Genomic DNA, 23,384 nt, shown 5'->3' with positions numbered 1-23,384 from the left:
AGGAAGAGTCCTTCAAGAGTAACTGGATTCCTCCAAAGGGCCTGTCCCCCAGCCCCACAGGCCTCCCCTCAGGAAGATCCCTTTTTCTCCACAGTGCCAGGCCTGTGTGGCCCAATAAGGATGATGCCCCTGGGCTTCTTTCCAACACCCCTACCGTTAGGAATATCCTTTCAGGCCTAACTTTAGCTGCAGCCCCCACTTCCGCCCCTTGGGGGTGGGGCCCGAGGGCTTGGGGGCGGGGCTGCAGTCCTACGCACGTTCGCTCTCGGGGGCGGACTCAGTGGCGGAAGTGGCGCCGCCGGGAGATCCGCTTCCTCTCCGAGGCGCTGCTGGGGCCGCGGAGACCGGCTGCGGCTGGGGCTAAGAAGAACTGGGGCCGTGGCTGACATGGAGCAGGTGGGTCCGCGAGAGGTCAGTGGGACCGGGTGGTGGTACGAGGGCTACGTCTTGCCAGCAGATCCCGCCTCTCTAGCCGGTGTCCGTTCATAGTTCCGTCCGACCCTTCCCACACCCCCTGCGCCCCAGGTTCCGCCCCCTTCCTCTGCTTGGCCTTGCTCCACCCCGCGCCGGGTTCGAGGGTCTCGGGCGTCGACCGTCCGCGGCCCCGCCCACTCGAGAGAGCCCGGGAAGGGCGTCCCGGATCGGCCTCCAAAGCCTATCTCTTCTTTGTGAGCGGAGAAGCGAGGGGGCGGTATCAGGGTATTAAAGGACAGGAGTTGGATATGGGGAGGGGTCAGGGCCTGAGAATGAGGAGGAATATATCTACAAGTTACTGTAGGTCTGCGTCTGTCATCCGGTCTCCCTCAACTTCCTTTGGAAATGGCAGTGAATGACATCCTGATTGACATCAGAAGGGCCCTTTAGTATCTTTCTTGAGTTCTTAGAGGTGCATACTAACTCGAAATTTAAGTAGTTGATACGTGCCTCTCTCCGCCTTTTTTGGCTTCCTCCGCGTCAGCATCCCCTTATTTTCTTCCTACTTCTCTGACTGTAGAAATACCGTTTCACATTCTCCTCTCTCGCCCAGTCCCTTACTCTGTACACTGAATCTGGGTGGTCTCGTCAACCCTCATGGCTTCAGCTTTACACCACCTAAATACCCGAAACGCGCCCAGATGTACATCTTCAGCGGAGTGCCCCTCCCTGGAGCCTCAGACTTGGCCATCCAGCTACCAGTTGTACAGCTCCACTCCAGCTGCCACTCACTTCGTCTGAACTTGAACTGCTGCCTTCTCCCCTGCAGCTTCATTCTTTCTCTACCACCCCATCCCAGCCAGAAACCTGAGAATTATACTTCCTCTTCCTTCTCAATTCCCATATCTAAGAGGTGACCTGAACATGCTTCACACCTGGCCCTGTGCCTCTCTTTTGTTACCACCCTTGTTGATGTGTTTCTCACCAGGATGACTGCAGTGACTTCCCAGCAACTTCCAGTCATGGCTGCCTGCAACCCAGCCTCCAAACTGTAACTCTTGTGATCCTTTTATTTTTTTTTAATTAATTAATTAATTAATTAATGGCTGCATTGGGTCTTCGTTGCTGCACGCGGGCCTTCTCTAGTTGCGGTGAGTGGGGGCTACTCTTCGCTGCGGTACGAGGGCTTCGCATTGCCGTGGCTTCTCTTGTTGCAGAGCACCGGCTCTAGGTGCACAGGCTCTAGAGCGCAGGCCTAGTAGCTGTGGTGCACCGGCTCAGCTCCTCCGCAGTATGTGGGATCTTCCCGGACCAGGGATCAAACCCGTGTCCCCTGCATTGGCAGGCGAATTCTCAACCACTGCGCCACAAGGAAGTGCCTCTTATGATCCTTTAGAAACACATCTCATAATGTCACTTCCTTGCTTAAAACCCTTTGATGGTTTCCCATTGCCTATGGGAAAGACTGAATCTTTAGCACAATTTACAGAGCTCTCAATGACCTTACCTCTTCCCTACCCTGTGTGTACCCTAAGGTCCAATAATATGGCATTGCAGGATGCGCTTGTCCACACCTTTTGTGTCTCCATGCCTTTGCATGCACCAGCCCCGTTGCCTGAAAGCCCCTTCTCCTCTTACCTGCTGGGCTACCTTCTGCTTGTCCTTCAGTGCTCTGCTCGGGCAGCATCACCTCTGGACTACCTTCCCCCCACCACCCCCAAGGCTAAATATTGCCCCGAGTCCCTGCAGCACCTGTCCGTAATAGCATGATGATTGACAATACAGACTCCTGAATCAGACTTCCTGCGTTCTCATACTGTTTTGTGATCTTGATGAAGTCACTGCCTCGGTTTCCTCATTTGTCAAATGGAGATAGTCATGTGCCTACCTGACAGTTATTGTGAGTATTAAATGAAATAGTGTATGTTTAGGGCTTAAAACAGTGAGCACATGAGTGCTCAATAAATGTTAGCTATTACTCTTTTTTTTTTTTTTTTGCGGTATGCGGGCCCCTCACTGTTGTGGCCTCTCCCGTTGTGGAGCACAGGCTCCGGACGCGCAGGCTCAGCGGCCACGGCTCAAGGGCCCAGCCGCTCCACGGCATGTGGGATCTTCCCGGACCAGGGCGCGAACCCGCGTCCCCTGCATTGGCAGGCGGACTCTCAACCACTGCGCCACCACGGAAGCCCAGCTATTACTCTTTACATAAGAATAATATAGAACAGTGGGTATAACTTTTTAAAATATTTTATTTATTTTATTTGGTTGGGCCCCGTCTTAGTTGTGGGAGGTGGGTTCCTTAGTTGCAGCATGCGAACTCCTAGGTGCAGCATGCATGTGGGATCTAGTTTCCTGACCAGGGATCGAACTCCGGCCCCCTGCCTTGGGAGTGTGGAGTTTTAACCACTGTGCCACCAGGGAAGCCCCAATGGGTATAACTTTTTTTTTTTTTTTTTTTGCGGTACGCGAGCCTCTCACTGTTGTGGCCTCTCCCGTTGCGGAGCACAGGCTCCGGACGCGCAGGCTCGGCGGCCATGGCTCACGGACCTAGCCGCTCCGCGGCATGTGGGATCTTCCCGGACCAGGGCATGAACCCGTGTCCCCTGCATCGGCAGGCGGACTCTCAACCACTGCGCCACCAGGGAAGCCTATAACTTTTAATTTTATAAAGTGCTTGAGGACAGTTGACGTGGCTTACTTCTCATTCTGTCCCAGAGCCCCAAAGCCTGACTCTTTGTCAATGAATATGACTCTTTGTCATTTCTCAATGACTCTTTGTCATTTCTGCTCAAGAAATGAATCTGGAAATGAATAAATGTTACATGGCAAGCATTAATTCTAGAGAAATGTACACAGAATTCTGGGAACCCAAGCAAGAAAAAGGCCAAGGATGGCTTTCCAGAGGAGCTGACAATTAGTGAGGGGCCTTAGAGCGAGAAAATGAGTTTACCAGAAGGAGGTAGAGACCAGGGTGGGCTCAGAGAATGGAGGGCTGGGTCCTCTGAACAGAGAGCTCTTGCAGGGGAGGGGGCTGAGGTGGGCAGGAGGGCAGAGGCAGGCTCCGCTGCCAAGGCTGGGGATTCTTTCCCTCACCTGGCCATGAAGTGTGCCCTGCAGGGACCATGCCCTGGGGAGGTCTGGAGGCCTGGTACCCGTGTTTGGGGACAGGTCCCTGGGGTAAGGTCAGCATGCACTCCTGTGGGCTGGGCCTGTGCTTTAAACCTGAATCTGGGCTTTTGTTAGTGCCTGGAATGCCCATCTTCCTTGCGTCCAGCTGGTAGATGTGGAGGCCCGAGGCAAATGGCTTCTCCTCCCTGTGGCTTTCCTGACCTCACCCACTCTAGCCTGGGTCAGATGCTCCCTTCTCTGGGAGCCCACAGTCCTTTGTTCGTTCCTCCCTGAAAGTGCTGATCACAGCATGGCACTGTACATTTATCTGTCAGCCTCCCTCAGCAGACCCGGAGCCCCTGAATATCCCCAGGGAGCAGCACAGCGTCTGGCACACTGTACGCTCTCAGTTCTCGTGCTGCGGTAAACTGAGCTCTCCCACACCTAGACTTGTTTGGAGGAGGGGGGCGTGGGTGAGACCAAAAATCCTGTACGTTTGACAGCTCACACTTATTGCATTGAACGGTAGAGATGGTTGGCCCCATTTTACAGACAAGGAAGCTGAGACTTGGGAGGTGTCTCAGCAGGAACTTAAGGAACCATCCTCTGACTCCAGGTCCACAGCTGTCTCCCAGAAACTGCCTCGGACTCCCAGCCCTCAAAGGGGCAGCTGCCACATCAGTGGGATAACCGACAAGGAAGGCATCCCATCCGGCCGTTGTGTGTCCCTCTGAACTTTTGCTGCCTGGGAAGAGGCTGATCCTGGCTTTTGTCTGGTCAGAGCTGGTGCTGGGAGGAGTCTGTGCTGAATCACCCCCACCCCTGCAGAGCCCTTCCCTCAAGTAGGCTGATAGGACTGAGATCGCCCTGGAAGATGACAGGCTGTTTCCAGACTGACCTTGAGAACTTGACCTCATTAGCCCCCATTTGTATCCAACAGCACCAAGGGGTCGGGTGGGGCCTGACTCACCAGCCCTTGAGTAGGCCAGGGGTCAGAGAATCACAGAGCAGGGGGCATCTCCAACATTAACAGGGCCTGGCATGTAGAGGGAACTGAAGGGCTGAGTAGATCTCAGTTTGTTAGGATTTTCCAGTAAACTGTACTGTCAGAGCCTTCCGGGCTGGGGAGGGGGAGGGAGTGTACAGTGATCAGTATGGTTTCTTGGCTTCACTGTACCCTCTCCACTTCCCCAAAAGGAAGGGAGAAGCAGAGCCTGGCTTGGGCTTTGATATCTGATTTGTCACTGCTGCCGTGTCCTCCTCTCCTTAAATTCCTACCTCTCCAGGGAACTTCCCAAATCCTCTGGGTGGGGCAGAGTAGGTGCCAGTAAGCCAACTTTGTCGAGGCTGATGGCATGGGCCACTGAGCCCTGAACTACAGGAGAGCCTAATGTGTACCATCCTGGGCGAGCAGCTCCCTGAGGTCAGGGCCCATCCTACCACCTAGCAGTACTGATGGACCCTCAGTTTGGGCAGAGTGCCATGCTACACATGCCCGGCCCAGGGCCCTGCCTCTAACACTGTGGGCCCTAATATTAGTAATAGCTACTGTTATTTAAACACAGGCACTTTACAGGTGTTATTTCTAATCCTTTCAATAGTTCTGTGAAGTGAGCACTCTACCATCCCCATTTTACAGGTGAGAGACTCAGTGATTCGGTCAAGGGCACACAGCCTAATAAAGAACGGCCTTGGGCTTTCAACTCCAGGTCTGCTGACCAACCCCCAAACCCACACCCTTTCCCTTGTTCCAGGGTAGGCATTACAGATCCACAGCCCAGTGAACCTACTAGATAGGTGCCATGTATGGCCAGACACTGACTGGGCCTCAGGGGCTTAAGGAGAGAGGACTCTGAGGCTCAGGTCTAGCGTGTTGGGAGGGAAGTGCTGAGGCAGAGTCCCGAGACCTGGGCTTGGGGAATCCTGAGGCTGAGGGTGAGGTTTGCCCAGGAGGTGCCTTGTGAACTGGTCTCTGAAGAGTTGGAGCTCCCCCCGGGGGGCAGAGGTCATTCCAAAATGGGGAAACAGAGGCACTGGAGGCACAGAAGGGAGACCAGCTGGCCCTGGTGTGTCCTGGGAGCAGCCAGTGATCTGGACAGTATTGGAGGAGGGGTATCAGCCCCACAGCAAGAGAAGAGTGCCGGGGACCCTTTTGCTATCTGAGGGATTTAACTCCTCACCCGGTCTTCTCTCTGTGAGTTGGGGCTCAGGGAAGAGGGGAGCTGCCACCCTGCCTGAGGGTGCCCAGGAAACCAGTCCCCCTTGCCCGTTGGTAGCAGAGGTGCCGGGGCTCTGGGCAGCACGAAACACCAAGAGAGGGTGGAGTCCAGCTCCAGGAGAGGCTGGACAGGTGGGGCCGCTCCTCCAGGGCTGGGTGTGAACGTACACCTGTGCATGTGATGCTGCAGGAGAGGGTGGAAGCAGTCGTTCAGCGCATTTCATGAATATTTACTGTGAGCCTGGTACCGTTCTGGGAACTGGGCACGCAGCAGTGAGCAGAGCATGGGAGTCCCTGTTCCAGTGGAAGAAGGCAGGCAGGAAACAGCCCAGCAAACATATAATATGTCTGGGGTGATGTGTGCTGTGAAGATGAATAAAGCAGGGGAAGGGAGTGGAGGTTGGGGCTAAATAGGGTGTTCAGGGAAGGCCTCTCCAAAGGGGCCAGAATGGAGGGAGGGGACATTACAGAGACCTAGGGGAGGAACAGACAGGACAGCAGGGACAAGGGTCCAGGGCTGGGAACATGCTTGATGTGTCCAGGGAACAGTGAGGGACTGGTGTGGCTGGAGCAGAGGGTTCCAGGGGAGGAGGCCAGGGGAAGAGGAGGCTTACAGGCCAGGGTGGGGACTTGGGCCTTTACTCTGGGGCAGCTGGAAGCTCTTGGAGGTTTGGGGCATTGGGAAGTGTGGTCTGACTTTTACTGGGATCCCTCTGACTGCTGCGTTGAGAATAGACTTGGGACGAGGACAGGAGGCGGTCAGGAAGCTGTAGCAGGTGAGAGATGTGGCTCGGACAGGTGATGGTAGTGGTGAGCAGTGGCAGCTACTGGCTGGATTTTGAAGGATTTGTTGATGGTTCAGATGTGGAGCGGAGGGCACTGGGCTCTCCACAGGCCCTGCCTGGGTGGCTGTTAAGCTCTTTGGGGTCTTTTGACACCTCGCTCCCCAGCCAGCACAGGCTCTGGAGGCAGCCATGTTTGGGTTCACTGGGTCCCAGCCCAGCACTGAGGGAAGCCCACGTGTCCCTGGGGTCAGCTCTGCTGCATCCAGGCTGGGGGGCTGTAGGCAGGCCTCTCTGAGCTTCAGTCTTCTCATCTCCACAGCTCCTGGTAGCGGGTGCAGTGAGTAAAGGAGAGGATGTCTGCAGGGGGCCAGCGTGGGCCACTGCCAGCCCAGATTTGTTTCTAGTGGATGGTCTGCAGGCCTGTTCGGTCTGCTGTCCTCCGTCCCCGAGCCAGCTTCCACCCAGACCGGCCAGCAGCAGAACACAGGCCAAGGCCGACCTCTTCTGCACGCAGAGCCTCTGCCTCCTGCCCCGCTGTGGATTCTCCATTAACCTGGGCATTAACAGGGGCTTGGTCCAGAGCAACCCCAGCCCTGGCCTGAAGCCGTCCCCCAGAGGCAGTCAGAGCTCGAGGCCGTGTTTCCGCCAAAGAGGCAGGGGTGTCACGTTAGCTCACCGTCCTGCAGCGATCGCTCTGCGTCACGGACTGTTCGGGGCCATTATGTGTAATAAGTCACTTAGTCCTTATACTACCTCCAAGAAGTAGGTACTACTGTTACCCCCATTTTACAGGGAGAAAACTGAGGCACAGAGAGGTTCAATGACTAGTAAGGTGGGAATCCAGGGTTTGAATCTTCTCCTGGCTTGACATCCAGTCCTTTCTTGGCTTCACCGATTCCTCCTGATTTGTGCTGAGTTAGGGACCCCTCAGGGAAGCCCCCGTGGCTAGTGCCAGCATTTCCTGAGCAGTGCAGCGTGGGGGATGTGTTTTGAACCTGTGTCTCCTGTCCCCTCAGCCTGGGGAGAGGGTTTGGAGGAGGCGCACTGCTCCGAAGTGAGAATCATTTCTGGATGTGGATGAGACTTGTTCCGTCCCCTCGGGGTCACAGAGCGCAGCTGGTGGAGGGAACACTAGCTAGAACTTGCGCGGCTCGGCCCAGCCCTCTGTGGGAAGCTGGGCAGAGGAGAGGGTGAGAGGACCTCAGAGGGAGCCGTGGTGGCCTGGTGGCCGTGGTTGACGCCTATGGCACGCTGACTCTGTGGTGCCGCGCTCCCCACGCACCGCTGTCTCCTCTGATCCGCCAGGTGGCCCAGGCTCAGTACAGGTGTCCCCCGTTTCCAGGTGCAGCCTTGGAGGCTTGCTGAGTGAGGGAGGGAGGGACATCGCTCACATTGCAGACTTGCCTTGGCCAGGAAACGCCGGCCGGAGCTTCTGGCCTCGGGTGTGACTGAGGCCTGGGAAGGACCCTGTCTGTGCCCCTGCCACCTAAGAACAGTGGAGATTGGACCCTGGGGGAGGCGGGGGTGGGGGGAGCAGGCACCAGTGGGAAGGGGTAGTATCAGAGATCAGTCCCAGGCCCCGCGCTCCAGAGCCTGTGCCGGGAGCCAGGGCAGCCCCCCACCTCCCGCCGCAGCCCCTCCCTGGGGAGACACATTTGCCTGGAGCTGCAGTAGCTGGGCCCTTAGTGCACAAGGTGAGGGAACCTGGGCTGAAGGCTTGGACAGCTTGCTCTGGGTCACCAGGCGGGTGAACTGTGGAGCTCACTTTTGAACTCAGGCCTTTGGGGGTGACTTTACTACTGTGGTGTAAGCCCCACCCCCTCCCGCACCCCACTTAATCTCCCTCTCACCTGGACGGCCTTGCCAGTTGCTGGTTCCATTTCCACCCCTACCGACCAAGCACCTGCCATCCTTCTCCCGACCCGTACGTAAATGCCAGCCTGAGGCGGTAGCAATCATTGCTGCCTTTGTTATCGTGGTAAAGCATACACAGCGTCACATTTACTGTTTCAGCCATTTTCAGGTGGACAGTTCTATGGCATTAAGTATATTAGCGTTCCCTTTACTTAATGCAGCTGAAGAAACCGAGTCTCAGAACGGCTCTCTTTGCCCCGGCTCGCACGGCTGGTGAGGGCAGACTGAGACTTGAGCCCTGGCCGCAGAGTCCAGTCCTCTTTGCACAGTACAGCTGCCTGCTGCTGTCCGCTGAGTCGGGCCCCACCCAAAGCTCCTGCTGCGCTCAGGCTAGTGTTTCCTGGGGCGAGTAAGAGAAGGCCTGGGCGGGGGCGTGAGGGCCCACCCCTCCCCTTTGCCCGCTGAGCTTTCCCTGGGCCCAGAGACCTGCCTTGCCCACTCCTCCCCACGCCTCTTTCCCTTCAGACCCAGGACGATAAAACCTCCAGTTTCCCCTCCCTCCCCGCCACCCTCCCCAAGCCTCAGCCGCTCAGCTTCCGCAAACACATCAAGGGTCAAGTCTGCAGGCAGCCCAGGCGGACTCCTTCATGCCACACGTGCTGCTCCACTCCCGACGCCTCTGAAGGCGCTTGGGAAGGGCCGGTGACAGCAGGTGGTGGGCTTGGCAGGAGGCGCTGCTCCCAGGGGGCTGCGGCAGCCCTGGCGGGGGCGGTGGGCAGAGGCCAGGCCAAGCTGCTCTGCCGGCAGCTGCCACCTTCCATCCTCCAGGGTCAGGGCAGTTCCAGGCCAAGGTGGCTTTCACCTCTTAGACTGGCAGGTGGTCGGAGGGAGCTCAAAAGCCTTTTGAAGTCGTCTGAATGAGTTATTTTCAAACCACACCCAAGGAGGCGCCTCAGAGGTGACCATGGATGGAGTCTGAGGAGAGGCTGACCGGTGGGGCCCTCTGTGGCCGCGTCTTGTGGCAGGACCCACACAGTCCTGCTTTTATCTGTTTTCTATGCTGAGGTTCTTTTTTTTGGCTGCACCCAGGGAGTGAACCCAGGCCCTCGGCAGTGAAAGCACAGAGTCCTAACCACTGGACCACCAGGGAATTCCCGTATATTGAGATTCTAAGTAAGGTTTTCTTGTTGCTGTTTCGTTTTAAGTTAAACCATGGACCTTTTTCCCACATAGAGAAACGGAGGTTTGCTAAGAAGGACTTGCCCAAAGTTATTCAGGGTTAGTGGCTGCCCTCAAACTGGGGCTCAGGTCTTAACTCCTGACCAGTGCCCATTCTACCCTACCAGCTCTTGCTTATTTGGACCCGGAGTTTCTTTCCTGGGGGAGGGTAATGTAGAACCCTTCTCTCTCTGCCTCTTGGCCAGGCGCCCCCACCCCTGCTTCAGAGCTCCCGGGGTTGGCTCCCTCACATCCCTGCGTCCACAGCTCACCCGGGCTCCCCCAACACCTCTGCTCTCAGCCCCTGTCTGTCTCTCGCTTCCACAGGGATATCTAGGTGTGTGAGTGTCAGTGCTATTGCCACTCTGAGTGTGTCTCACACCCAAGCTGTTGCCACCCAAGTCCTGTCCCCAGAAAGGAAGGGGAAAGCCAGGGGGAAAGACAGACAGACCCTGGAGCAGACGGGGAGTGGGGAAGTCACAGCGCCCTGCCATGAGATAGGGAAGAGGGAGAGGGGGAAGGCAGGTAGAAAAGAGGAGAGAGAGGGAAACATGAGAGAGACTGATCCGATGGGGGTGGAGAGAGACTCACAGATGGGAGAGAGATGGAGAGGAAGAACCAGAGAGGGGGCGAAATAAAGATGGACGTGGGAGAGGGTACAGAGACACTTCTAAAGAAAGGTAGAGAGGTAGCTTGTGAGAGAGACAGAAAGGGGGAGGAGAGATGGAGACAGGTCTGGCAGGAGACAAGAGGGCTATTAGAGACAAGCGAATGTCACCTGCCCTGGGGCTGCGGCCCTGTCTCAGTGAGGGATGCGCTGAGTGTGCGGTCTGGCACCAGATCCAGCTGACGGACGTTGGGGGGTCCCATTGCCTGCGGCCTGTCACATCCCCTCCTCTGACTGCCGCCTTCCAGAGCTGGGCCCAGCCTTCCTTCAATACCCTCCAGGTGAGCTTGTCACAGGGATCCCAAGAGTGTGGTAGTGGGGGGATGGCCTTGGGCTGGTGCCTCTGCTGAGAACAGTCAGCTCTGTGTCCACTGGCACAGAGGCAGAGGGATGGGCGATCCGGCTTGCTCGGAACCCCCTGCTGGCCACATACGGGGGGCTTGTTTTGGACTTAGCAGATGGAGTGGGGTGTGGAAGGTAGCAGACATCGCAAACGTATGGAGGGGACAGTGAATCTGGAGGGGAGACTGGTTAGATCTTGCCTTCCCAGGATCAAGCACACAGATCTAGGGCTCCCCTTCCACTGGCCCCCAAACCTGCCCCCTGGTGCTGGCGTGTGAGAACACTCAGGGAGACCCTTGATGGGCTCCCAGAAACTCAGGCCCCACTACACTGCATCAGCTCTTCTCTGTCTCTAGACTAAACCTTTCCTCCCCCCGCGCAGGGGACAGGGCCTCTGAGGGCCCCTGCCAGCAAGCTGGTAGAGCAGAGACCTTAGGCCTGGGGCTGAGGGCCCCCGCCAGCAAACTGGTAGAGCAGAGACCTTAGGCCTGGGGCCTGCACGGCAGGGAGGGGGTGCTCCAGGGCCCCTTTTGTCTCTAGGGTTCATGAGGATTTCAGCCTCGTGATTGCACAGGCAGGTAAGGGATGGGTAAGTCCATTCACCCTTTCGGAACCTTGGCTGTCTTATCTGAAGAATAGGAGGAACCATCCTGCCCTGTGTGGGCATGAAACACGGCCATGGGCGCAGTGTTCTGTGGGCACTGGAGCTCTGGGCGAGCCTTGGGTAGTGGCTGGGTTTGCCCTGGTCCTCTCTACCATGTAGCATGGAGCTGAGGGCCATCCATTTATTCAGCATTGTGCTAGGTCCTAGGAGACAGCAGGGACCAAGTCAGATAAAGGCCTGCACCATGGCGTTTGCAGAACGATCAGTAAGATGGTTTCAGATTGTGAGAGTTCACTGAAGAAGGTAAAGCCCCGTAAATTAACTGGGACTGGGGACAGGAGGGTGGGAGACTCTGAGGAGAGGGCTTTGGAGCTGCCCGTTGAAAGGACTGGGGAGAACATTCCACCCAGCCCGGAGAGCTAGGTCTAAGGCCCCCGAGGCAGGACCGGGCTGCCACGTGTAGGGACCTAGAAGGCCCGGGAGGCCGTCATAGTGAGACGGGGCCCGTGCCTTGTGCGAGGAGTGGTGCGAGGAGCCAGGCAGAGCCACGCCCTGCGAGGGCATCACGAGGAGGGTGCTGTTATCCTCAGACCCGGGGGGCGCCCTTGAAGGGCTGTAAGTGGGGAACAGGATCTGATTCATGTTCTGAAAAGCTTTCTCTGGCTGTTGTGTGGAGAGGTGGTTGCTGCGGGGTGGAGAGAGGAAGCCTGGAGACGCGCCCATTAGGAGCAAGTTGGAGCGCTGGGAGAGAGCCGTGCTGGGTGGGCCTGAGGTGGCAGTGATGGGGACATAGCTGGAGATGAAGATGTCATCCCGCCATCCCGCCCCCAGCGTAGAGCACTCTGCTCTAGGAAGTCCCTCCCAGTCGCCATGGATTAGGGGGTGGGAGGGTAGGGCTGGCTGCTGGGAGGGAATGTGGCTTTGTGCTTGGAAAACAAAGAACAGAGCTTGGGACTGACTTCTCCTGGGGGTGGGGGCAGGCCCAGAGGCTGAACCACAGGGCAGCGCTTGGCAGGAGCAGGCTGTGCCCCAGACATCGGGGAGGATCCCAGAGGCCTCCAGGGCTGACCGTGGGGCTGCAAGACTTTGCCGGGGATGGCGGGTGTAGCAGCACGACAGAGTGAGAGGGATGCTCAGACCCCTCCAGCCTGAACGGCAGGCCACAGTGGAAAATTAGGCAGAGGGCCCCGGGCCACCGGGCTAGGCTGGGGCTGAGGGGCAGATGTGTTTGGGAGCAAACGGGGTCCCCGGGGGCTGCGTGGGAAGGGATGAGGGAGGTGACCAGGACCTCCAGGACCCTGACATGCAGGACCTGAGCCAGCCGCCCTGTCTTCCCGCAGCCGTGCCGCTGAGTCCCGGCCCTCTCTGCCTGGAGGTGGGGGCCGCCAGGATGAGCAAGCTGTCTGGGGAGCCGGCCCGTGACCTGGAGCGCAGCCTGCCAGCCGTGGCCTCCCTCGGCTCGTCGCTGTCCCACAGCCACAGCCTCTCCTCGCGTTTCCTCCCGCCGCCTCGTGAGAAGCGCCGGTCCATCTCCGACGTCCGCCGCACCTTCTGCCTCTTTGTCACCTTCGACCTGCTTTTCATCTCCCTGCTCTGGATCATTGAGCTGAACGTGAGTGGGGGCAAGGCTGGAGGCACAGGCCGCACTGTGGGGGTTGCCTGGGCCTCAGTTATTCCATCTGCGGTATGGGAGGGTTGCCTCCGGCAGCAGGGGGCGGGGGGGCTACTGTTGATTTCCAGGTAAAAGGAAGAATGAGATGATAAGAATAGCTGTTCTCATCTTCCAGAGAAAGAAACTCAGAGAGGCTGAGTCGTTTATCTGAAGTCTCTCAGCAAGTATGTGAAGGCGGCAGGGTTTGAACCCAGACTCTGGCTCCAGAGCTTGCAGTCTTGACCTCTGCGCCATACTGCCCCCTAGCGGACACTCTTGAGGAGGGAGCCCAGAGGACTCTGGTTGAGCTGTTGAAAGCTTTGTCTTCTTTCTGCTCTACATTACTCTCTGGCTCAATTCATTCATTCATTCATTCAACAAACATTTTTGAGCCCCTGCTGTGTCCCAGATACTATGCTAAAAGCAGAGGGTACAGTGGGGAGCAACCAGTAAAAACTCCCAGTTCCCCGTGGCACCCAGCTCTCCTTCCCCACTTGGGGCATTCTTCCAGTGCCCCCCAGTTTGGCCTCTTGGGTTTGGTGAGATGCCACCTAGCAGTCTGGAGGCGGAGCTGCCTGTCGGGGCAGGGTCTGCCCCCTTCTCCCCCTGTGCAGTGCTTGGCCAGCTGGTGGTGGGACCTAATCCCCTGGTGCTAACAGGGCAGAGCAAGACCTGATATAGAGGCAGGAGCTGTGGAACAGGGCATCCCAGGCTTGGTCCCGTGCCAGCTTCTCCTCTGTAGTAACTGTGTGACCTCAGCAAGGGACTCAGCCTCTTTGAGACCCCCTGTTCTCCTTGTGCAAAGTGGGTCAGAGTTCTGCATGGCAGGTGCCCTTCCTCCAGATCGCAAGCTCAGGTGTCAGGAGAATGGTGCTAGAAATGAATTTGGAGAAGGGGCTGCTTTAGGGGTGAAGAGGGTAAGTTTGATTCCAGGCGTGTTGAGCTGGAAAGCAAGGCAGGGCTCTGAGGGTGACTGTCCTTTGTGCACAGGGATGAGCTGGCACCTTCAGCGAGGAGCCACAGCCACGGGGCCTTTGGGACCATCTTACCGATGAGAGAGCTGAGGCCCAACAAGGTTCAGGGCCGCTTGAAGAGCTTCCGAGGTCCTAGACATTCTTGCTTTTGAAGGTCCCGTGCAGCATCTCAAAGCAGGCACTAAAATTCACCCCCATCCTTCATTCAGTATATATATTTACTTGCCAGAAAAGAGCTGAAAAAAATTTTTGATAATTTTACTTTTGAAACTCTCTGGCTGTATTGGCTGTAATAGCTTAGCAGTCATCATGCAGACTTGGGAATTCTTGCAAAGTGCGCAAATCTAACCTCCAAATTGTTTTCAAATGTGATGAAAAATTTCAGAGTGCTGGATTTAATAGTTCATAGAATCAACATAATGTTTCACTCAGTAGACACTTAATTGAAATTTTATTAATTTTCAGTTCTGTCATCTTATTTTCATATTTTGGAGCATATATTTTTTAAATTTTCTAACAGACTGTGTGTTGCCCAGTGGATGCAACGACCCTGGCCGGGTTATAAGACCTGTGCCAAAGTCTTGTAGCCCCTGGCAAAGCAGGGGCTGGAACTCCACTGTCCTGGGTCCTCATGCAGTGGGCAGGCAGGTACCCAGGCAGAGGGAGAGTTCTCTGTAAAGAGAAAAATGGTGGAAGACAGAGCTTGAGGGACAGGGGCTGTTAGGGGTGGGAGGGGCCGTGGAGCCCAAGAGGGAGCAGTCAGGAGGAAGAGGTGGACCAAGCTGGGGCGGGGTGCGGTGTCAGACCAGGGGCAGCGAGGCGTCAGACTCCACGGGGCTCAGAGCGATCTTGAGGTTGAGGCATTCAGTGGGGATGTGCCGGGGCTCGAAGTTCAGTGAGGGGCTGTCCACATTGCTGGCTCCTGCCCCGAGCATCAGAATCACCTGGGAGTTTTATAACCATTCTAGATGCTCAGCTCAGCCTGAGATTCAGACCCAGTGTCTGAACATCTGTATCTTTAACAAGCCCCCTCAAGCCCCACTGCCCCAGTTCATATCATCTGCCGGAGATCAGAAGCCCCGGTCCAGGTGTGAAGGCTCTTCCCCTTCAGGGCTCCCAGGCCCCATTCCTGAGAGTCCCCTTGTGCCCCCCTTCTCCGGGGGCTGGCGCCCCACCTGCAGAGGCGTAAGCCTGCCACCCCATTCCTCCTGAAGCCTCAGGCTGCTCTAGCTCTCAGTGTCCATCCAGACCCCTCACTCCCCAGCCAGGGTCTCAGGGGTCCCATTGAAAATGTGTGGGTGGCTAGGGCAGGGGCAAGGACCAGTCTGCTCACTCTGAATGCCATCCCCTCTAGCAGCATGATGGATTTTGCCCATTAAGCACAAACCTAATCAATTGATTTGCCACCTGGGGCTCCGTCTGACACCACTGCCCACCCCTGGCCCCGATCATCCCAGATGGATGCTTGGCTGGGAAGATAGAGCACCGCAGTGGTGGGAGGGAGATGAAATTATGTGAGAGGCATGCTCCCAGCACCCTGTGTGCCAGCGCTGCCTACCTGCATAGGGCTCATCGCCTCTCCTGCACAGCCCCAAGGCCCTCCAGGCCTGCCTCTTCCTGGGCAGTGTGCCCGCGAGTGTCTGAGCCTCAGCTTAGCCCCGCCTGTCTGGGCTGCCTGGATCCTTAGAGAAACAGTAATAGTGCTGGGGTCTCAGGTCCCTGGCTGGGCTCCCCTGCTGCCTCAGGGGCTTCTTGGGTGGTAGCTGAGCATTCACAGCCTCTCCTCCTGGTTCTACTTTCTCCCCCTCCCGCCCCCTCCCCTTCTGGGAGAACAAGGGGCAGCCCTGGGGACTTGGTTCTGCTTGCAGAGCTGTCCACATCTCTCTCTTCAGACCAACACAGGCATCCAGAAGAACCTGGAGCAGGAGATCGTCCACTACAGCTTTAAAACTTCCTTCTTTGACATCTTGGTGAGTGGCCTTGGAGATCCTGGGGACAGAGGGCATAGGAGCGTGACTCTTTCGCTGGATTCTCTTCTCGCAACACACATCCTAATCTGATCAGGGAGACTTGCTCCTATCTTCAGGGAGCCCTCAGTATTCAAACGGGTTCCTACATGAGGCCCCACCTTCAGAGAGCCCCAAGTGGGAGGGGAAGACGAGAGACCCCTATCCAAGAAGGTCACATCCAGATCGTCCCCAAAGAAACGCTGACTTGGCCTCGGCCATCCTCTCCTGGGGTGTGCACACCATGTGGAGGGAACCTCAGGCAGCAGGACTGGAGGGGGAGGCCAGCCTTCAGCAGGGGTAGGGCCGTTGGCTTGCCCGTGATGGTTCCCCGGCCCCCCACACCAGGTCCTGGCCGCCTTCCGCTTCTCCGGACTGCTCCTGGGCTATGCTGTGCTGCGGCTCCGGCACTGGTGGGTGATTGCGGTAAGATGCCACTTTCCTGGCAGCTCTCAGGCCCTGGCGGGGCTGGTGCAAGAGATGGGATGGAGGAGGCCTCACTCCCCAGCCTCTGTGTTCGCTCTCTTCCTCCTTCCCTCCCCTGGGCAGGTCACCACGCTGGTGTCCAGTGCATTCCTCATTGTCAAGGTCATCCTCTCTGAGGTCAGTGGCGCAGGGTCTGGCTGGTCTGGTGGGCATCTGGCCTGAGGGGTGGGCTTCTCCCAAGAAGGGGCCGCTCCTCTGAGTTTGGGTGTCTGACCCTGTTGTCGGGGTTGGGGTGAGGGGGAATCCTGTCCTTTGAGATTTCTAAGGGGTCATCTCCACTGGCTTTCCGCACTCACCCTGCTGCAGCCCCAAGGACGGAAAGTTCCTCCTCTAGCCTAACCTGAGTTTATCCTGCTGCAGAACCCATTAATCCATCCATCTCAAAGGCGTGTGCCCCAGAGGGTCCCCATAGCTGGTACCAGGAGTGGGGTGTAGGCCAGAGTTGGTAGCCCCAGGGTGGGGCTCTGGGTTTGAGGTGACTCCCTGCCGTGGAGCCCAGCCCCCTCCCTCCACAGCTGCTCAGCAAAGGGGCCTTCGGCTACTTGCTCCCTATCGTCTCCTTCGTCCTCGCCTGGTTGGAGACCTGGTTCCTTGACTTCAAAGTCCTACCCCAGGAGGCTGAGGAGGAGCGATGTGAGTGCTGGGGGGTGAGGGGGTGCAGTGAGGGTCGGCCCCACCCAGGAGAGGAGAGTTTCGGGCCTGAGAGCCAGTTCTGAGCTCTCTTGCCAGCTCTGCCTCTAGGAGCCTTAGGGTGAGCCTGGGCTGGGGGACCCCAGGCTGACTGTCCTTGGTCTGGGGCGATGGCTGCCCACGTCTGCTCCCCCAGGGTATCTCGCTGCCCAGGCTGCTGTCGCCCGAGGACCCTTGCTCTTCTCCGGCGCCCTGTCCGAGGGCCAGTTCTATTCACCCCCAGAATCCTTTGCAGGTACGGGCTGGTGGGTGGGAGGACTGCCTTCGGGGAGGGGCGTTGGCTGGGTCTGTTCTTTCTGTTCGTGTCAGCTCCCCGGGGAAAGCGAGCAGCCCTCTGCCACACCCGCTTTCATACCCCTACACCATTGCCCTTGTACCCCGACCACGCCCCCCGACCCCCGCCGCCCCGCTCTCTCCGCCTCTTCCCATTGTCCTCTGCTTGTTTTCTGCAGGGTCTGACAATGAATCAGATGAAGAAGTTGTTGGGAAGAAAGGCTTCTCTGCCCAGGTATCTGGCTGCCTACCCCGCCCCGGGTGGGGACCCTGGAGGAGGGGTCAGTGGTGCGCTCAGCCAGGTGGGCAGGGGCTTCCCAGCGGAGGGTAGACCTTAGGCAGCCTGAATGCCCGTCCGTGTCCATCTGGGTGTGTGCCCCACTGTCGGTCAGGCCCACTGGTCTGCTTCCTGCCTGGGGCCCGGCGGTAGCAAACGCAGCCACGGCACCTGGTCCCAGGAAGCCTGCAGGGCCCGGGAGACCAGCCCAGACCTGGCATCTGGACATCTGGCTGAGTCAGGCTTCCCACCCAGCCCGGTGCAGAAAGAGCAGGTGGGGTGCAGACCCCAGGCTGACCCCTTCCTGACTCCCATCCCTGGCCAGGAACGGGAGTACATCCTCCAGGGGAAGGAGGCTATGGCGGTGGTGGACCAGATCTTGGCCCAGGAGGAGAACTGGAAGTTTGAGAAGAATAATGTAAGAAACCTGTCTCCCACCTGATCCTGAGGGTTTTCCTGTGGGGAGTTTTCCCTCCCTTTTCTGAGGCCTGAGAAATAAGCCCAAAGATTGCACGGGTTGGAACCATATTCCTAACCCCGGGAGAGGGGGCTGAGCCCTGGGGTCAGCCACTTGGTTGGGCTGCATTGGACATTCCCACCGCCCCTCTCCCTGCTCCCCCCCGCCGCCCACCGCTGCTCTGCTCCCTCGGCTCCAGCTTTGAAGGGGAAGCCAGGCTTCGGCCCTGTCTGGTGTTTTGTTTCAGGGTCAAAACAGTATTATCTAAAAAGATGGCAGAGAGCTTGGAAAACAGAGGGAAAACATCGTCATCCCTTTCTCTGGCCAGTTCCTCTGGCAGCCCTTGTTGGCCTGGAGACACGGTCCTTCGTGGTTGCAGCCGCAGCTGTGCTCCTGCCTTTAAACTTGATATCAAAAGCCTTTCTCTCCTCATTGCAGAACATTTGTCGGAACCAGTTTTTTTTTTTTTTATTGAAGTGTAGTTGATTTACAATGTTGTGTTAATCTCTGCTGTACAGCAGGGTGACTCAGTTATACACATATGCACATTCTTTTTTTATATTCTTTTCCATTATGGTTTATCTCAGGATATTGGAGATAGCTCCCTGTGCTATACAGTAGGACCTTGGTGTTTATCCATTCTAAATGTAATAGTTTGCATCTACCAACCCCAAACTCCCCGTCCATCCCTCTCCCTCCCCCTACCCCTACCCCCCTTGGCAACCACAAGTCTGTTCTCTATGTCTGTGAGTCTGTTTCTGTTTTGTAGATAGGTTCATCTGTGCCATATTTTAGATTCCACATATAAGTGATATCATATGGTATTTGTCTTTCTCTTTCTGACTTACTTCACTTATGTGATAATCTCTAGTTGCATCCATGTTGCTGCAAATGGCATTATTTCGTTCTTTTTTATGGCCGAGTAGTATTCCATTGTATATATGTACCACATCTTCTATATCCATTCATCTGTTGATGGACATTTAGGTTGTTTCCATGTCTTGACTATTGTGAACAGTGCTGCTATGAACATAGGGACTTTTTGAATTCTTTTTGAATTATAGTTTTGTCTAGGTATATTCCCAGGAGTGGGATTGATGGATCATATGGTAATTCTACTTTTAGTTTTCTGAGGAATCTCCATACTGTTTTCCATAGTGGCTGCACCAATTTACATTCCCACCAACAGTGAAGGAGGCAAGGAGGCAGAACCACTTTTTTATTTTTTGGCTGCGTTGGGTCTTTGTAGATAACTTCGCGCAGGCTCTCTAGTTGCGGCGAGCGGGGGCTACTCTTCGTTGCAGTGCATGGGCTTCTCATTGCGGTGGCTTCTCTTGTTGTGGAGCATGGGCCCTAGGCGTGTGGGCATGTGGGCTTCAGTAGTTGTGACGTGTGGGCTCAGTAGTTGTGGCTCACAGGCTTAGTGGCTCTGCAGCATGTGGGATCTTCCCGGACCAGGGATCAAACCCGTGTCCCCTGCATTGGCAGGCGGATTCTTAATCACTGTGCCACCAGGGAGGTCCCAGAACCACTGTTCTTTAATGGCTGCTCAGATATCCCAAAACTCCTGGAGTTTTCTACCCTGAGCTGTTAAAAACCTGCCCTGCCTGTCACCCATTCCTCCCCCCAGGCTCCCCTCTGCCCTATGCTCACCTCCCTGCCACCCTTCTGTCCCTGCCACAGGAATATGGGGACACTGTGTACACCATCGAGGTTCCCTTTCATGGCAAGACCTTCATCCTGAAGGTGAGTGAGGGAAGAGGTGTTCTGGCGCCTCCTGCTCTGCCTGGGACTCGAGGAAAGAGCCCGGGGGTAGGGGGACCCTCCGGCAGGTTTCTCCCAACCATGAGGGAAGGACTGGTGTGCCCAAGAGGGCACCACCCAGCCCTCTGCCCGCCCTGCTCCAGACCTTCCTGCCCTGCCCTGCGGAGCTGGTGTACCAGGAGGTGATCCTGCAGCCCGAGAGGATGGTGCTGTGGAACAAGACGGTGACAGCCTGCCAGGTGAGCCGAGCCAGGGGGCCAGGCCTGGTCACCCCTCAGGGCAGAGGCAGAGCGACATGGCAGATGAGGGTGCAGTTGTACCCCAGCATGACCAGTGACCCCCAGGGGACCCAGGTCATGTCATTGGACTGCCCTGTGCCTCAGCTTCCCCATCTGTAAAATGGGGATGGTGGTACTAGTGCCTCCTGGAGAGGGTGGGGAAGATGGAAAGAGGAAAAGCTCAAAGCGCCTGGCCCAGCCAGTGCCCATGAATGGGAATGGCTCTTAATTAAGGGACCTGAGCGGAGAGCAGGCTGGCCTGGGGCTTTCCTGAGATGCTGGGACCCTTCCCTGGGGTTTTCCTGGGGTGGATACACCTCACGTCTGCCCTGACGCCCACAGATCCTGCAGCGAGTAGAAGACAACACCCTCATCTCCTACGATGTGTCTTCGGGGGCCGCGGGTGGTGTGGTCTCCCCCAGGTGAGTGGCCCCCAAGCTCCCTCCTCTCAGCCAGGCCGCCTGGACCTGGCTGGACCGCCTGGACCTTCTCGGCACCCCCTGACCTAACCCTACCCCCTCCAGGGACTTCGTGAACGTCCGACGCATTGAGCGGCGCAGAGACCGATACCTGTCATCGGGCATCGCCACTACCCACTGCGCCAAGCCCCCGACACACAAATATGTCAGGTGAGCTGAGCCTTGCCTGGGGTCGTCTGCGCTGGCCCCTCCCCTGGTAGCTGTGGGGACAGGGCAGGGTCGGTGTGTACAGTTGGGCACTTTCTCCTGCCGAGGCTGCCTTCCTGTCCCCAGTCCTGCTGCGCCTAATCCTGCTTATCTGCTGGAGGCTGGACCCACCACCAGGCTGGAGGGCAGCTCCAGGATAGACTGTGAATGGGGATGAATAGGGACCAGCCCGGGAAAGGGGGCTGGGAGCCATGAGGTTGCACTGGTCTGGGGGACCTGAGCAGGAGGCTCTGTGTTCTGAACCATCAACTTCCTGCCTGAGGAGACTCAGGCCCCTTTCATCCCCTCTGCCTGCCCCGCGGCCTTGCCTTCCTCCTGCAGCGCTTGGAAGTACCTCCAAAGGAGAGGCCTTACTCTCTGCTGCCTGTTCCAGGGCCTCCTCCAATTCTCCTACTGTCTAATCCTAGACCTGCAGGTGACCTCCTCCCAGATACCCCACTCTTCCCCTTCTGTCCTGGGGTTCCTCAGAGAGCACTGTTCTTTGAGTGTCAGCTTGGGGCTCTGGTCTCGCCACCACCGCAGACTTGCTGGGTGATGGGCAAGCTCATTTCCCCTCTGGGTGCCAGCTTCCTTTTATGGAGTCAGGGGAGCTGTAGGCGAATTAAATGGAGATGGGATGTGCACCATACAGCTCAGGCCTGACGCCGCCTGACAAGGCGCCCCCTCCTGGAGACCAGTGGCACTGCACCGCTCCCAGAGCTGGGCCCTGGTGAGAAGTGCCCGCCCAGCCCACCTCCTCAGGACTAGAGCAGACCTAGAATCCCTGGACCGACTAGATGAGGGCTGGGAAGGCGGTGAGCTGGGGCTTCCCTGCCACTGGGGGTATGCAAACATCGGCAGGCAGTTGTAGGAGGATTCGAGCGTCACATGGCAGGTGGGGGTGGAGGGCTGTATGCTGTGGCCTCTGGGACACCCGTCCTGGGCCCTGCTCAGGCAGCGAGGGGGTTGCTGGACCAGCAGCTCCCTTCCCTCTCCCACCCCAGTCCAGGGTGGGCCAAGAATGGGGCGGTGGGGGGGGAGTCAGGGGTTCTGCCTGGCTCCAGGGTCCCCCACTGGTGCCTCTCTCCTCAGGGGGGAGAATGGTCCTGGGGGCTTCATTGTGCTCAAGTCAGCCAGTAACCCTGGAGTCTGCACCTTCATCTGGATCCTTAATGCAGATCTGAAGGTGGGCGCGCCGGGGCTGCGAGGCAGGTTCTGTGGAGCGGAGGGGCCTCTGCTGTGTGACCTTGGGCGCTCCCTGCTCTGCTCAGAGCCTCCCCTACTCTCTGCCTCCTTTCTTACTCTAAAACTGGGGGCAGGGTCCAGGTGGTCTTCTCACCCTGAGTTGCCGGCGGGCTTGTGCCTCCCCTTTTTACCTCTGACTCCCGAGGACCCCAGGAAGGGTGGCTGGCTGCCAGCCCAGCCCCTCCCAGGTCTTTCTGTGTGACTCACGCCAAACCCGGGGCACGGCATGTTCTTCCTGCCAGGGGGGAGGGGGGAGGGCGGCCTAGGCTGCATTCCAGAGCTGCACCTGTGTTCTGGCCCAGAGCAGCCCCTGCTGGAGCCAGTTGTTGAGGGGGAGCCCCTGCCCAGGGCAAGCCTTCCTGGAACTTCTCGCCTCCCCCAGGGCCGCCTGCCCCGGTACCTTATCCACCAGAGCCTCGCAGCCACCATGTTTGAATTTGCCTTTCATCTGCGACAGCGCATCGGAGAGCTGGGTGCACGGGCATGAGCGTGCCCCCTCACCACCCTGCGGGCCAGGGTCCTGTCGCCACGGCCTCCAGAGCCAGAGGAGGGGCCGGTTGGGCCTCCCGCTGCCCACAGAGGACCTGGCCTCAAACAGTGGGGAGGAAGGGGCTTCCTCCCACAGCAGCCCCTCGGCCCCAAGCTGCCACCCTCCACGCGCTTCACTGTGCCTGGAAGCCCTGGCCGTGGGCAGGTCGAGAGCTCAAGCGTCTGACTCTGCCGCTGAGGCCAGTGGGGTCCATCCTGCCGATGTTTACATGGCGTCCCTGCCTCCTGGAAGAGGAGATCCGCTGTCCCCACCTGGCCAGGCCGGGGTCTGGAATGGGAACCTCGGACTTGGTTGGGGAGGACCCTGGGCAGGACAGAAGTCAGGGCAGCCTTGTCACCATTGTGAAGGCGCAGGACCCCCTTCTTCCGCCTGCTCTCTCATCACGGTGTTTTAGGATTACTTAAAGGGTCTGGGACCTTTTTCCACTTGCACTTGTGGGGGTGTAGGTTGCAGGTGGGAGTGGTGGGTGCTGGCAGGGAGCCTGCCTCTCCCAGGTTCTCTTCAGGTTGCCTCCCCCCACCCCACCCCCGCCCCGCCCAGGGCCTCGTTGGGGACCTTTGTAATTTGAGCCAATTAAAGACATGAACTCAAAAAAAAAAAAAAAAAAAAAAAGCAGTCCTTCCAGCCTGGCCTCTTGAGGGAAGAGAAGGGCAGCACCGCGCGCGGAGGCTGCAGCCGTCACATGACACACCCTCTCAGAGCCTCGCAGAGCCGGGATGGAGCCAGTGGAGCCCCAGTTCCTGGAACCACCCCCAACTTTCTTGAATGGTTCATCTGGGCAGATGACTGCTCAGAGAAAAATTCCCCACCTCCCTGCCGGGTCTCTGGGTCTCCGGTGAGGGAAGGTCAGGTTAAGGT

The 23,384-nt window shown here is 57.6% G+C and overlaps 1 protein-coding gene across 17 annotated transcripts; it reads left to right on the top strand.

Moving 5' to 3' along the window:
- The first annotated feature begins 250 nt into the window (after positions 1 to 250).
- Positions 251 to 23,114, top strand: STARD3 (StAR related lipid transfer domain containing 3). 17 transcript variants are annotated; one of them, XR_007473309.1, is made up of 15 exons: positions 10,438 to 10,545; positions 12,551 to 12,822; positions 15,728 to 15,805; positions 16,190 to 16,444; positions 16,843 to 16,960; positions 17,154 to 17,252; positions 17,470 to 17,525; positions 17,893 to 17,985; positions 19,708 to 19,770; positions 19,932 to 20,027; positions 20,409 to 20,488; positions 20,591 to 20,695; positions 21,384 to 21,546; positions 21,824 to 21,917; positions 22,359 to 22,450. XR_007473309.1 is itself a non-coding variant. In XM_049701598.1 (15 exons), the coding sequence occupies exons 2-15, from the start codon at positions 12,601 to 12,603 to the stop codon at positions 22,461 to 22,463; spliced, it is 1,341 nt and encodes a 446-aa protein (XP_049557555.1). In that variant the 5' UTR covers positions 10,438 to 10,545; positions 12,551 to 12,600; the 3' UTR covers positions 22,464 to 22,615. The 17 variants fall into 17 exon arrangements, 16 of the variants coding, with proteins under 16 accessions (XP_033266927.1, XP_049557549.1, XP_033266930.1 ...); XM_049701598.1 differs by lacking the exon at positions 21,384 to 21,546 and having other exon boundaries at positions 16,190 to 16,267; positions 16,391 to 16,444; positions 22,359 to 22,615; XM_033411039.2 differs by lacking the exons at positions 10,438 to 10,545; positions 21,384 to 21,546; positions 21,824 to 21,917 and adding exons at positions 293 to 396; positions 1,403 to 1,465 and having other exon boundaries at positions 22,359 to 23,114.
- The last annotated feature ends 270 nt before the right edge of the window (positions 23,115 to 23,384 follow it).

This window comes from Orcinus orca, chromosome 19 (assembly GCF_937001465.1).
Source record: "Orcinus orca chromosome 19, mOrcOrc1.1, whole genome shotgun sequence".
Classification (NCBI taxonomy): domain Eukaryota; kingdom Metazoa; phylum Chordata; class Mammalia; order Artiodactyla; family Delphinidae; genus Orcinus; species Orcinus orca.
Note: the sequence above shows the minus strand (reverse complement) of the source record. Positions and strands in the feature narration are given on the sequence as shown.